The 14959-nt window shown below is 41.8% G+C and overlaps 1 protein-coding gene across 3 annotated transcripts in view; it reads left to right on the forward strand.

The window, feature by feature from the left end:
- Positions 1 to 14959, forward strand: part of PTPRG (protein tyrosine phosphatase receptor type G) — a 402944-nt gene that overhangs the window by 275305 nt on the left and 112680 nt on the right. For all 3 annotated transcript variants that reach the window (XM_040569169.1, XM_040569170.1, XM_040569171.1), the window contains one exon: positions 11916 to 11982. In XM_040569169.1, coding sequence (XP_040425103.1) covers positions 11916 to 11982 — 67 coding nt within the window. The remainder of the gene's footprint in view (positions 1 to 11915; positions 11983 to 14959) is intronic.

Here is a 14959-nt window from a genome sequence, read left to right on the forward strand (position 1 = left end):
AAAATGCTTGCTGCCCCCCCTATAAATCCAGGTGTAGAGAGAGTGCAAATGCAGGTGTGCCCTCCCATTGTGCTGGGATTAGAGGCCAGTCCGCAGGGAACATGGGACGTTCCGGGACCAGGCTCTGGAAGCCCTCTCGTCCTCACAGGAGCCACTGGTGCAGTGCTCCTTGTGTGCGTGTTACAGCTGAGACGGAATTTAAACCGTGTTGGGTCCTCATGTGGTTTGGAGAGAGTTCTCTGTGCACTGACTTTTGTAAGCTTGCTCCGTACCAGCTCAAGTGTTTGGCAGGGGAAAGTCTGACACGGGCTGTAGTGTTTGCAATAGGTGGTCATATGATGGTGGTGCCATCAAAGGACTGTGCATCCTGCCAGGCTTTGAGAAGAGAGATGAGAAGTTTTTCTAGAGGTGGATGCTGAAACTGGGGTCAGAACCAAAGCAAAGCATGTGCCAGGAGCCCAGACGGCCCAGCAGACTGGTCACACCATTGGCGGTAGGATCATAAGCAGCGGGTGTGATCTGTGAACACCCAGGAATTAAAGCACAGGGGAGTGAACAGACGAGGTTATAAAGAAGGAAGCAAACTTCTGTAAATCATAGGTAGGTTCTCTGGCAGGCAGATTCAGAGGGTTTGTGAGAGGAGAGGAGATGGAAGACTCTTCCTGAGAGCATTCCCGTGTGCACCCACCTGCAGGAAGCTTCTCCGGTGCTCTGGGTCAGACTGGACTTGTAAAAAGAGCACCTTTCGTTCTAACCGTGTTTTAGTTTTGTTTTAATTCATATTCAGTTGCATTTCATTTCTTCGCTCAATCGTTTTCCTGAGAATTTGAGATTCTGGCAATTTTGAAGTTACATCCTCTGTCGGAAGAGGGCTTCCTGACCAGAGCCAGAGCTTGAAACTCCCCTCCGTAGATGGGTCACGCTCGGCAGGAGCACCGGAAAGCTGTAAGAAGCCCGCGGAGCAGAGGCTTGAAGGGTAAAGCATCCTGAGGAGTTCTGTGGCTTTAAGACTATCACCTACTCACGATGATTGAATAGCATTCACTTTGCCACTGCTGAAATGTAGAACATCTTGAAACAAGCGTACATGTCATGTTAGTTTTTGGGATTCTTTGTATTTCAAGAGGAAGAAACTGCTGCCACAAACTCAATGTTTCCCAGGCTTTTAATGCACTTGTATTCTAAGTGCTTTTTTCTGCACAATAATTTCCCCGTTTCCTCTAAACACAAGCCATGATACTTGTTGAAATGTTTTTGTAAGGAACTGAGTGAGTTGTTGGGTCATTCTAACCAAGTGAAAAACAAACAGCTTGACATATGATCCTCACTGTTGTGTGTAGTGTTCCACCGGGTGAAATAGGGTGGGTTTTTTTGAGCTGTGCTTTTGTTGCTGCAGGAGCTTGAGCAGCACAGAAGCGGCTGAGAAGAAAATTGTGGGCCACATCCTGCCATTCTTAATTCAGCGGCTTAAAGAAGGTTTAGATGAGGACTGCCTCATCTCACCTGCCTCTCGGAGTTCTGCTGCTGGGACAGCTCTGCTGCTGGTACCTGCCCTGGCCCAAGGATGTCCCTCTTGGTGCATCTCCTGCCCACCAGCAGTGGGAGTCCTCGGCAGTCCCGCAGCTGAGCTCTGCGCCCTTTCTGCTGGATTCAGTTTTCCCGGGCTAGCCCATTTGCTGCCCTCCATGGCCCAAGCTAATTTTTGTCCCTGTCTCCATGGGAAGACATCCAGGTAGGGGTGGAAGGAGACAGGGACCTCTCGGTGGTGCGGAACGCAGGGGGAGGAGAGGAGGAGGTGACACAACCGCGCAAGGGTTCTCGAGGGGGTGACGTGGAACGATTTGGGAAGAGAAGATGCTGTAGCGTTGGAGGAGACAGAAACAGCTCGCTGGGTGGGAAGAAAGAGAGAGGAGGATGTGGCAGGTGGGCGATGGAACAGGGAGGTGGCTCAGAAATGAGAGCGGAGGCACAAGTGAAGAAACTGAGGATTAGCTGGTGCTTTCTTAGCATAGGTACCATGAGTACTGCACTGTGCAAAGATGTGGCACTTTGAAAAGGTGCACACATCTGCAGGAAATTAAATTACATTGAGAATTTTTATAAGATGAGAAAAAATCAAGAACTTGCTTGAGAGAGAACCATAAATACCAAAAAAAACTGTATTATTGTTGACCGACTTGCTTGTCCTCTTGTGCCACGAAGCTATTAATGAACACCACTGCTCTAAAATTGGGTTCTAGTACCACAAAGACACCCGGAAACCCAAGCGCCCTCCCAGCCCACGGCTTCGTTAGGCACAGGAAATGTGCTGTGGCTGCTGCAGCGGTTTCAGGAGATCAGTTCACACCAACCTACTTAAAAACGAGGCAAAAGGAACGAGCAAACTACGTTGGAGTTTGATGTTTCAAAGCAGGAGATAAAAATTCTGCCCTACAACAATTCGTTTTCATTGGATTTCTAATTTAATTGTGAACTGAGGTGTGGTTGTCATTGGGGAAGTGGCTGTGTAACTTAATTGACATTTCTGCATCCTTTGTGTTTGTGACTCATAGATGCCGGCTTGAGTCATCTTGTACTGGCGGGCTGGAGAGAGCCGCTGCTGCAGTCGTGGGGAAATGAGCTGAGGGCAATGCTGAGAGAGAGAGAGAAAAATGAGGACTTTTCATGTAGAATGAGTGAAAGATGCTGGGAAGCTGAGACGAATCCTTTTCTTCATTTTAAAGGGGCGATTGTTGTGACCTCCGTCACCAAAATCCTTTGTGTTGTCTGCAAGAGAGGAAAAAGGCCAGAAATCTCTGCTGCATCCTAGGCAAGCTTAGCTGGAGCAATTAAATTACAAACCTCCTGCAAAACGCTGGGGTTCCAGATGCCCATCTGAGCTGTTCCCTTCCACCCTTCACATTTTGCTCAGCGCATTTTATTTTGTTGTTTAGCCACCAGGAAAAAAAAATAGCTGAAGGTATTTTTTGTTTTTTTTTTCTCAGTTGCATATGTTTCTACCAGATTCAAGCCAGGAGCAGAAGAAAATGAAAACTAATTTCCATTCTTGGTTTCACAGCTTTGAGTTCAGCCTCTCCAAACACGTGAAGCTGTGTACCAAAGAGTGGGTGCTGTGTGATGATCTGGCTGTAGTGCTCCTGATGGTTTTTTTCATTATGCTGTTTCATTTCCCTCCTTACTTAGGTCAAAATGGTTAATTTTGCCTACAAACTCACATAAATTGGGCAGATTATGGAAACTCTAAACCAGGCCCAACTCTATTTTTTTTCTTTTAAACTCAGATGGTGAGAGCAGTTCATAACTGATGGCAGTTTTTATAAAATAGGCTCCATCCTGATAAAATGTTACCCCCTGGTGTGTCATTTTTCCGGCTGAACTGCTGGTAGGATTGAGAGATCTTGCACACTGCTGCTTAAATAAGTAGACTACATGCTCTATGAAGAAATCATATTATTTTCTCAAAGGAGAACAAGTAGGCTCAGTGCACCAAAATTGCTTTAAATAAACTTGCAGCTACTCTTTCCCTTTTTTGCGCAGCTGCAGATGGTACAGTCTATCAATCAAGCTTTCTTGGCTTTGAGAATCTGCTGCTGAAGTTGTCTTGCCTCTGTGTTGCGATTACATTTTTGTCTTTTACAGAGCTCTGCATCTTAAACACTCTATTGCTGCTAATCAGATTGTGCTTTTGAGCTTGCACATATCTTTTGTTTTTCTTTAGATAAATGCTTATTAAGGCCTTTCAGTAATTTGTTAATTGAATGTGCTAGTCACTTACAGTAAACCAGCAGTGTCGTGCTTTCGAAGCGCAAGAATACTTTGGTGAAATTAATGCCTACGAGGCTACCTTATCAATGGTGTGAGTCAAAGTTTGCAAATGAGGGGCTTACAAAAAGAAAGAAAAATGCATTGCTGGCTGTTTATTTATTTATTTATTTTTACCATTCTGGAGTTGCAAATCTGGTGGTAGTGAATGGAGGCGATGCTCGGGGAGGAAGCTGTGAAGTATTGCTCAGCCTGGTGAGCTGATCAGTCAGCTGCCAGCACGTGCACAATACCTGGTCAATGTTTCCATCTGCTAACAAAGAAACTCAATGTGCACAAACAGAACAGAGCAATACTTAGCTCTACCTTTCTGTTTCATGCTCTTGTTTTTTGTTTTTGTTTTTTTTTTTATTATTATTATTATTATTTTTATTTTTTATTGAGACAGTCTTACAGCCTTGGCGAAGTCCTTGGTAAAAATTCTGCTGAGTGTTTTTCTGAGGAAGTCCTTTTGCACTTAGGACACTGATATTTCAGCCAACCTTTGGTGTAGAAGTGACTTTTTGCGCATCTTGCATTTTCAGGCTTCCCTACTGGGCACAGTGAAAATGTATATTGCTGATCCGTATCTGAGTTTGTCCCATCCTTGTCCGAGGACGTCTGCAACTAACTCAGGCTGAGATGCAGCTGGTACATAGCGAGGGAGGATGTGAGCTAATGTTGAGAGGAGCTGTGGTTGCCTCCATTGCAAGTGGCTGCTTTGCACTCAAACAAAGATAAGGGGCAGCCAGAACACCTGACCCCAAAGTCAGTTCAGTAGCTTTTAAAACCATTTGGGACTTTTTTTTTAAAAAAAAAAAAAAAAGCATTTTCCTCCTTGGTACCGCTAGTTAATATCCCACTGTAGACACCCTCCAAAGCTGTGATGAAATATGAAGTTAATACATCACTAGCAAGCTTTCAGTCAGAATGATATATTATTCAAATTGGAATTAGCTAGAGGGATCAATGCACACCCATTTTTCTATTTAAAATAATCATTGGAAGACTCATTAACTTTTTCCCCCTCTTTTCAAACAACATAGTGAATGAAACATCTAAGAACATCTCCTCTGCCAGCGTATGCACCTCTGTGTCTTCAGTATATGTTCATTCATAGCAGGATTATTAACACCTGAAAGCCAAAACCCAGACTGAACCCAACAGAATTTGCTTTCAAATCACTGAACCTGAAACCAGTTGCTGTAGGCAAAGGTGAGCTTAGCTCTAATGCACATTTAAAAAAAAAAATCAAAGGTCACGGCAGTATCTGCGTGAAATAGTGCATGCGCCAGCATAAGGTTTGGTGTCACATCTTGCCTGGGTACAGTACCTGTTATTCTCTCTGATTTTACACATGAGCAGCAGCTTGAAGTATTAAGGGAGCTGTTTCCATTTCTTGTTTTCCCTTACAAATATGTTCTGCAGGACACTTTGGGCAGTTCGTTCATTACACGGCAAATGCTTTCCATCTCCCTGCTCACCTCCGCGAGGCTGCAGGCTTTTGGCCAGCTTTGTCCTTTTGCGTGAACTCCCGTGGGAGATGTGCAATTATGAGCGTGTGGGGAGAAGGCGGGCAAATGGAAGAAATTATCATCTGTGGAGGAACAGGAATGTATCATTCCTGGATCATTTGGTGCTTGCGAAGGTGAAAAATATGCAGAGCACCAAATCTGGCTTATCATTATGCTGGGAGCTCTGTAGGCATTTTTTGCCTTCATAGGTAACTCGGTATGCTGCAGCTTTGTCCACTATCCCTTTTCACCCATCAAGTCTCCTGAAAAAAAAAAAAAAAGTCAAAATAAATATGTCCTACTCTATTTCAAACCAAAACACGTGTAAACTTTCTATATCTGTTCATCACATTCCAGGTCTGGCTGAAATCTTTCACTTCCTTTTGTTCAGAAGTGTTTAAGAAATGAGATATTTATCCACAACCAGATTTTACAATGTGGGCTTCAAAAGGGAGAGAGGAGAGAGGAGAAACAATGGATTTTGTGCAGAGCAAAAGGGTATGCAAAGCCAGGATGTGTTTCCTTTCTTACTGCTGCTGACCCGTGCAAGGTTGGAGTGGGATTGTTCAGAAGGGTTAGGAGTAGCACCTACCCAAGCTGTTAGCGAGCTTTAAAATAAATTGGCCCCAAAGACAAGAATTTGAGGTTTCACTAGCAATTTGCCAAGTGCCTTCCCTTTGAGAAAAGTATGTTTCTTTTGACTGTATCTTGAATTCTTTGAAATCCTGTTGCTGTGAGGTTAAAATATATGTATTGTGTGGCAGAATGTTTGCATTAATGGGATTCTTCTCATTTCTGTTCTAAAATAGTGAAAATCTTTGCCATGGAGCTTGAGGGACTGGCATCTGCCCAACGGTACTGCTCTGATAAGAGAATAAATTAACCACGTTGATTGTCCTGAAACCCTACAGGACGATTTAATCTCTGCAACCTAGTTAATTTATAACAGTTTTCTTTTTTCTTGGTTGTTTGTACAGCGTGTTCAGAGACTTGAGTATTTGGCCGGCGAGCTGTAGATCTTAGCCGCGAGCTGAATGGGAGCTGAAGGCATGCAGTTAGGGGGAATATTACCCTTGACTTTCACCATTGAAATTGAAAGTAGAATTTGACACATTGGCTTCTCTCTGTGTCAGCCATTGTCACTGGCTTCAGCTGCCACGGTTAAGTATGTAGTCATTCATCCTTGGCAGACACCATCCTTTACAGCACAAGAGGATGGTCTCTGGATGTTAATGCCACGGCGCTCTGGGAGCAGCTGGCTATATCGAATTCAAGGCATGCAGATTGTCTTGGCCATTTTACTTAGCAGATGGGTAAGGCTTGATAGATTGAAGATTTAGTTTCCAAGTCAAGGGCCAAATGTTGCAGTGGGAGAGAAAAGTAAATTATATCACTATTCTGAGGGGAAAGGCTCAGGTAGTGTATCACAAAATTGTTGCCATTCATTTTCCCCTGACTTGCACAAAATGCATGTCATTTCACCTTTCAATATAGCTGGCTATGGCATTCTCCTTGGTTGTGAGATGCTTTGCAGTACTGTCTGTGAGCCATTTAATGAGCTTGAAAGCAGTTGCTGCAAATTTATGACAGTTTAATAAGTCTAAATGCCAGATTTTTTGTAGTTGGAAATGAGAGAGAAATTTGTATTTCATATCGCTCAGACTGGAAGGGTTTTCTTCTGGTCTTTTTTCCCCACACCCTTTTCTTCAATACAGTAGATCTATTTAAACATATTTTTAAAAGAAAAGCATATTCCTTACTTTTGAGCTGTTCAAGCTATTAATATTCACCTACTTTTTGCAGGGTGACTGGTACCAGTGATGATTAGAGGGCTTTGTGGTGCATCCCCCAGCCTTTCTCATGTTGCTTGGAGGGAGGAGGATAACCTGGTTTTGGAGAGGCACCCAACGCAATGGAAAAGGGGGAGAGAGGGTGGAGGGAGTCTTGCGCTCTGGGCAGGGGTCTTTGAATTACATCTGGTGTAGCCGTGTGGCCTTCCAACTGCCTCAGTGCTTACCTGGGGTTCCTGTGGTTTTAATTTATTTATTCATTATTTTTTGTAAAAAATCAAACTCAAAAATTTTGCCTGAGACTCATTTTTTTGTGCTTTATAGAACTGTTTCCAGCAGAAAGACAGGTCATGGTTTACTTATACAAATTAACATATGGTTTAAATTGTATAGCATGTGGTATAAATTTGAACACTTTACAATTCTGCTGATTTTTGTGAAATCAGACACTTAAGAGGTTCTGGGTTTGTTCCATAAAATAACCAGACAAGCGGAGAGCTTCGGCTACTTAACAGATAGCGAATGACAGAAAGCGAGGGCTGTCTTTTGTTGCTGCTTGCTTGTTTGCTTCTTTTTAACTCATTAGGACACACTGAGCTTAGTACTGTGGTAACATAGAGGCTTTCTATAGGGTAACGTCCATAAAGTTTGTCTTCACCACTGTGGCTTGGTGCTGTACGTAACAGCCCAGCTCTGGGGCTCTCTGACCCCATCACACTCTTGCACCTCCTCTGGAACTTTCCTCTCTGGAGCATCACTGTCGTTATCCCGAGGAAGAGCTTGGCTCCCTGGTGTCCCTCCTGCCCTGTTAACTCTGAGGGCAGGGCTGCAGGAACAGCGCTTGCAAGCAAAGGTACAACAGGTTGTGCTGCTGAAAGGTGTTAACGCTCTTGTCAATAGAGTTCATGACTGATCAACCTTGCTGTTAACTGCAGAATGAATCATTTTTCAGTCCCCGCATTAGATGCAGGAGCTGTAAGTAAATGCAACCTGTCTAGGGTAATGATTTCCACCATGACTTCACTTGAAGAACGTCCCTGTTTTATGACTGCAGAATGGGGTCGCTTGTGCATGACCTTTTCCTACATTGCAAATGCCTTTTTTATTCACGGCATTAACGGCAAGCTCTTCATGCTACCCAGAACGGCATGTGCACCAGGTATCGAAGTCACCCAAAGGGTATGACAAGTAAGTTTTTGCTTCCACGTGTCATCTTCATTCCATATTTACCCTATGGTGAGACCTCTCAGCACAGGAAACTGCTTAATGATATTCCTGTGTTTATTTTTCCCTTGCACTTAGCACAATAGCTACCTGTTTGTGCTGAAGAGGATTACAGACATCGTTCAATTATAAATGATGCAAGCAATCGTTATTTATCTTGTTTCCTGCAGACCTATAGAGTGTTAGTCAGTCTTGAGTGAGTGCATCATCTTCAGGAAACAGCATTTGTCGTGGTGGTGCTTGCGAGTATTTTAGGGCAATTTCAGGATGGTTTTCCACCTGTCCCATTAATCCGTGCTGTGCAGAGCACTCATGACCGGCGGCACAACAGGTTTGTGTTTGTCTGTGAAATTCCTGTGCTTGAGAAATTTTCATTGGTGACATTTCTTCTGTGTTAGCCTCCAGAAGGAGGAGGGGGAATCTCACTGCTCTTGTCTCACAGGTAAAGAAAAGCTTTAGCCAGCAGAAGGCCTGTGTTGGGTGAAGCCAAAGTGTCACAACCAAGTCGCAGGTGTATGGTCATTCTCTAGCTCTGCAGCCGAGGCATCATGAGAAATGTGGCATGTAAAGTCAACCTGAAGAATTCGTTTCTGTTGTCCTTTAGAATATATCCATAACATAATAAAAAACACTCTTCTGTAAGTCAGATTATGTAGCAGGAAAAAAAACAGTTTGTGGCAGATTTTGTCTTCCCCTGGCCCGGCCTTTCTTTTGAGCATCAGCTGTTTCCAGAGACAGGATTCTTGTATGGGTGAATCTCTGCTCTCAACCAGCCCGGTAGCTCCAGGCCAGTTAAACCAGAGACATACAGCACTGGGGATAGAACTTGACGTTCTGGGTTTCAGAAACCTGCTTTTTTCTATGAACAGCGGCAGAAAAAAGATAGAGCTGGGGAGGGGGAAAAAAAAAAAAGGATTTTTTTTATTTTTTTTTAAAGAACTTGAAGGAAAAAAAGATGTAAGAAAAGTTTTGCTCTGAATTCTGAAGCATTCCACAAAATGAGAAAACTTTTTGGCACTTTTCTATTGGTCTTGCCAAGATCCTGAAAAGGGTATAGCGAGGTGTGGGAGAACAGCGTGCGAGTATAAGGAGAAAAGGGGGGAAGCATCTGGAAGGAAAGTAAGACTATATCCCAAGCAGGTCTGAACTGACATCTCCACGAGTGGTGCTTGTTTGCCTGAGATTTTTGAGAGAAACATGAGATCCCACTCCCGATACCCTCGGAAAAAACATGATTACAGATGCATGGAGCATATGCTTTCCCACCCCCAAAGAAGTAACATGACTCTTGATTTCATGCTATTGGAGAACACAACATTTTTGCAGAATATGTTATCAAAAAGATTGCTTAGATGGATCTATATAGGCATACCACCTCAGCAGATTAACGGGCGCTGCCAAGGCTGAGGTTAAGAATTGATCTTCTTTGACAGAAAATCCCAAAAGGAAGAGTTTTAACCTTTAGGTTTCTTTCCATCTATTTGCTTTCTTTGGACTGATCGTAGCTGTCACCAGAGATAAAAACAAAGCAAACAAAATAGAATTCTATACAACTTACAGTTAAATAGCAATAAATAAAACATTGTTTGAGCCCAGTGTAAGTTTTTCTTACGGTCTTGTACTAAATAACTAGTAGCTTTTTTAATGATTTTTCTTTAGTGGTGGCCATGGCTCGGAGAAACCTGAATAAATGGAAGAGATGCAGGAACGTGTCTTCCAACAGCTCTGCATTTTTAAAGTGTTTACTGTTGATTTGCCAGAAGCCAGGCAGAACTTACAAAGTGGGTCATTGGGTTCAGTATACTGTGATTATTATTTATACAGAGTCCAAAATGTACAGAGCACCCCTTTGGGCACATAAAAGTTTATGCTTCAACGAGCTTACAGCCTTCAGGCCTAATAATATTATTGCCAGTATCATCTAAGCTATATATATTTCAAAGCTGCGTCTGCTGCTTTCATAATTTTATTGCAAATCTTGCCCTACCTGATCGTTGCGAGTCCTGGAGTACTGTGTTGAGAAAAGGATCTTCAATTTCCATTTAAAACAGCAAACCAAACCTTTTTTTTTTTTCTTTTTTTTTCTGGAGACAAGAGCATGTGAATGTTTCCTGAACTCAGCAGCTTAGTTCAAAGGCCAAATAAACAGGAAAAAAAGAAAGTTGCCTTTTTTGTTTTTTCCCCCTCAATGCAGTTATCTAAAAAAATAATAATGAGGTTTCTAAGATTTATTATTAGTAAAGGGGAAGAAGGATGGGAAGAGGTGTGAAACTTGGGCCAGTGGATGCCAGTTTTCTCCACCAGGCAGGTAGAATTCGTGAATTTATTTTATTTTTTACAGTAATGCAGTTTTGGATGTGCTGCAGTCAGTGATGCAGTTGCTCTTCCTAAGAGCGTGCTCCAAGCCAGCTCCGCACTTCACGCGACAGTGTGCTCCCTGCTGGGCATTAGTTCTTCTCTCCTGTTTTCTTCTTTTATCTCCACCGCTTCTTTGCTCAATGTTAAATTGTGAACAGAAAGTGTTTAAACTCTGTTTTTCCTCACGACATGAGATCGTGGGCAGGCAGGAGTATAGGAGCTCTTCTGCAGTCAACGTGTTTCCGTACTGGGAGCAGTCAATCCAAAAATGACCAGCAGGATTCAGGTTTCTGATACTGACTTGTGGGAAAAAAAAAAAAAAAAAAAAAAAAAGTACTACATGAATGAGGCACATACCAATATTAATTTCCCCAAAGTAAATTGCATGTATTTTAGGTAATGGGACATGTTCACAAAAATTGTATGTTTTCCTTCAATATCTCTGAAGATGCAAAATGTTAAAAATAATTCTAAAAAAAAACATTATTGCTTGTAAATTCCTTGGCTGTGTTGCAAGTAGGTGACTGAGGTAATGGGTTTAATTTGAAATTATGGAGCTCAACAAGGTTTGTACTCCCACTGCCTTTCCCTCCTTTCTGTGGTGCTGGGGCTCCTTGTTGCAGAGGGCATGGATGTTAGCCAACCATGGAAGAAATACTGTGGAAGTACCAGTTTTGGGGTCTGGCAGTACAGACAATTGCATTTTCAAAAATCAGAGACTTCTTGATCCTCTCTTTTTCTTCTCTCTTGTCCAAGCGGCACTAAATTAAATAAATGTAAAAAGATGAATAGCAATGAGATGTCAGGGCCCGACTGCATTATGGCTGAAAGGGGTCCAGCTCTACTGGGTGCAGTGGCAGCACCAGATTTATTCCCGTATCAGTAAGGGATGGACTGTTCTGAGATAACTTCTGTTTATCGTAGCAGTTTTCCTCTATGAAAGGAGAAGTAGCTGGAGAAAAAATGGCTCTCTGTTTTTAGGTTTTGTTGGGTGATAGTATTGCTAGTGTTTTAATGAATTCAGAGAATGCTTTCTTTTAATTTAACCTTCCTTACTTTATTTCATTACACCATGTATCTTTGGCATTTGGTGAAGAGCCATTGTAAATGTGAGAACTAAGCAGCTTGTTAGATAACATCTTTTTTTTTTCTCTTTAGAAGATTAAACTGAAACTGTTCTGTCTGATGCCAGAATAGATGTAACCAATCCTGTATCCTTTGCATGTAGGTCAGTCAGAGGGACAATCCAGCACTGGATTCCATTATCCATGGGTTGAAGGGCGTCGTACATCACGGTAAGTAGCTGCTTAAACTTTCTTCTTGCTGGGAAGGGGAGAAGGGCAGGAATGTTGTCCTTAGAGGATCAAGTCACCCCTGGAAGGATGCAGAGCCTGTACATTCCTCATTCACGATGTCTAAGGGCATTACAGCCATTATTTGATTGGTAAAGACCGTCGTCATTTGTTACCTGAAAATGGGTTGGGGTTAACAGTAAACAATTTATTTCTTTTCAGTCGGTGCTCTAGAATGCGCAAGTTATCAATCAAAACCTACTACAATACATCATTCATATTAGTACTTCGAAGGCAGCGTTGATGCTTCACTCCTGCTATTTATCTTCTGTTTGCTCTAAAAATATTCCTCTCTGAAGTTTCTATTTGTTTATAAATTATTTGTCTTTCAAATTTAGGGAGCTGATAATGAAACAGAAAATTAACTATCTGTGAAAATTAATTAAACTTTGCAGCAGATGAACATCTTTCTAATGCTGACATAAATAGGATCATTCGACTGTTCTGATGCATATAAAGCTATTATCCTTGAACTTAAAGCAGGTACTGAAATAAATATTAATACATTTTATACTTTTAGAACCAGTTTTTACTTAGGAGTTTTACTGAAGCCTTATCACGGGTAATGCATCATTAGCAATGACATCAAGATGCTCTGGTTCCAGAAGTACTCTTGTCAGGTTTTAATATAATGATTTGTAAAGTTTTAATAATCTCATTATAATTCAAAAGGCGTCTGCTGGAATGGTGTTAGGTACTCTAATAAATCTCCGTCCCATCTATAGTGCTGCGATAAAACATCTTTGCACCTTTTCAGAGGATTGTCTTTAGACATTAGCTAGTGCTGTAGAGCTTAACAAACACTTTTTTCTCTTGACTGCAAACCTAAAACTAGTTGACAGTGTTAGATTAAAACAAATAGGATTTTGGATTAATTGCTCTACTTTCAGAGTCATTTAACATTGCAACTGGGAACACTAATAAATCCAATGGAAGTGAAAAATAGGGGTTAAATGATAACATACCATAAAGTCCTTCATTTAGAGAATTTTCCGTAGGTTTTGCTGTTTATAAATTGCAGTGTTCTGCTGTGAGATAAAAACAACACACACAGCTGAAAAACTGTTGCTTTCCACAAAAATAGATGTTATTATCTAGCTCCCACTGGGTAGCAAAACAGGCTAGCAAAAATAAAGTGAGGACCAGTTGGGCTGCAAAGATTTTTCAGCGGCTGCCTAATTTGACACTGAAGTCAAGCTGCCATTTAACTGGACCAAGATCTCTTTTTAGCTTTGTTTTCTACCTGCCTTCTATTTCAAGACACTACCCCCTGCAAGCTCTATGCTATTTTAGCCATCTCATCATACTTTTTTCTGCTCCGTCTCTTGCTCCTCTCCGCTGCAGCTGTAATAGCCAGTAGCGGATAATCACACCAATGCCTCCTAAGAGCATTATTCCATTCCCAAAAATAATTGTTTGGGTAGGATGTGACACGGTCCCGAGGTTGTGATTTCTCTGACCACATAATGATTAGTCCGACTTGGCACTGCCTACCCACAGCAAAATCCGGGTGGATAAAAGGCATTTATTTTTGTTTTGCTCACAATGCACAGAAGGGTACTAGTGTTTCAAGTAAAGGAATTCGCTTGATATATTTCAATAGCTAGTTTCCTTTTAAAAACATTAAGGAAGAAAAAGGAAAATCTTGTTTTCCTTCCTGTTTCAAAGGCCCTGATTAAAGGCCTTTTCTAAGGCTCTTTTGGTGGGTAACATAAGGGAATTTCCTCCTACAAAGTAGTTGTTCAAAGAAATTGTTCTCTTTAACTTAAATATCGGTGGAACGCTTCAGTGAAGAATTCTTATATCCTATCTCTCTTCTAATGTTATTATGTAGAATAATAGTAAAGATGTGAGCTTTAATTCCAGCCACCCTCATTTCTTTTCTTGATGTAATTTACTTATATCTTATGCGAGCACATTTTTATGAATTTATCTTAAAAGACTCTTCCAACCTTCCATTTGGCTGCATTCAGCTGGGACCCTAAGGCAACAACGAACTTTTTGGCTGAAATAGACTGGAGAACTCATGTGGGTTTTGGACAGTGTGGCTGGATCAAGCAAAGATCCAACAAAAGAAGCTGGAGAAAAGCAAAATGGAAACCTTAAGTTTCTTTGCATATTATAATACTTCCACACCCACGTTATTCTTAGGTGGTCATGACAATACAGAGGCACTGTAGAAATCAAGAGTTATAATTACCTTGCTTTTAAATGTTCGTGTACCCTCTTGCTGGAGAGAACATCAGCCCCTTGGCACTGCTCCTGCCATGCACCTCATTTCAACATTCCTATTTATGTAAGATTTCCTTCTTTTTCCATCTCTGTCTCCTTCTGACGAGCAACGCATCCTTGCTGATTTGGGCTGCATGGTCACTCCTTCTTCCCAATCATTCAGTTTTCAAGAAGGTAATTGTACACACACACACTATCATCATTTCTTCATTTGCCATACTAGAAGGCTTGTCCCCATATGGAGCCTCGGTTCTGCACCATGCAGGGCAGAGCACCCACGCTGCCCTGTCCCTGTGATGGCAGCAGCTCGAACGCCCCTCAGTTACAAGTAAGGGTGCTACTGATGAGTGGGGATCTCACTTTTCATTTTTCTTGCGTAGCATTTCAGTTTTCTGTGGAATTCTTACATGTTTACAGTGCACTTCTTAAGGGTAGGCAAACAATTCAAGCGTCAGGAGGACTTTCTGCAGAAGTGAAAGCAATTTTTGCTTGAGATTTTGTCAGGGATTTGAATTATGTACTAATTTGATGGAACATAAATAATTGTGCCCTTCACAGTGTCACCAGCTTAGTAACAATGACAGAGAAACGTACGCATAAAAATCAATACAGGCTTAGTTACTACTCAGAGTTCACTTTATTTCCTCATCTCCAGGCATAATTTTCTAGAATCTTAATGTCACATTAA

The sequence above is a fragment of the Cygnus olor genome, chromosome 10 (genome assembly GCF_009769625.2).
Source record: "Cygnus olor isolate bCygOlo1 chromosome 10, bCygOlo1.pri.v2, whole genome shotgun sequence".
Lineage (NCBI taxonomy): Eukaryota > Metazoa > Chordata > Aves > Anseriformes > Anatidae > Cygnus > Cygnus olor.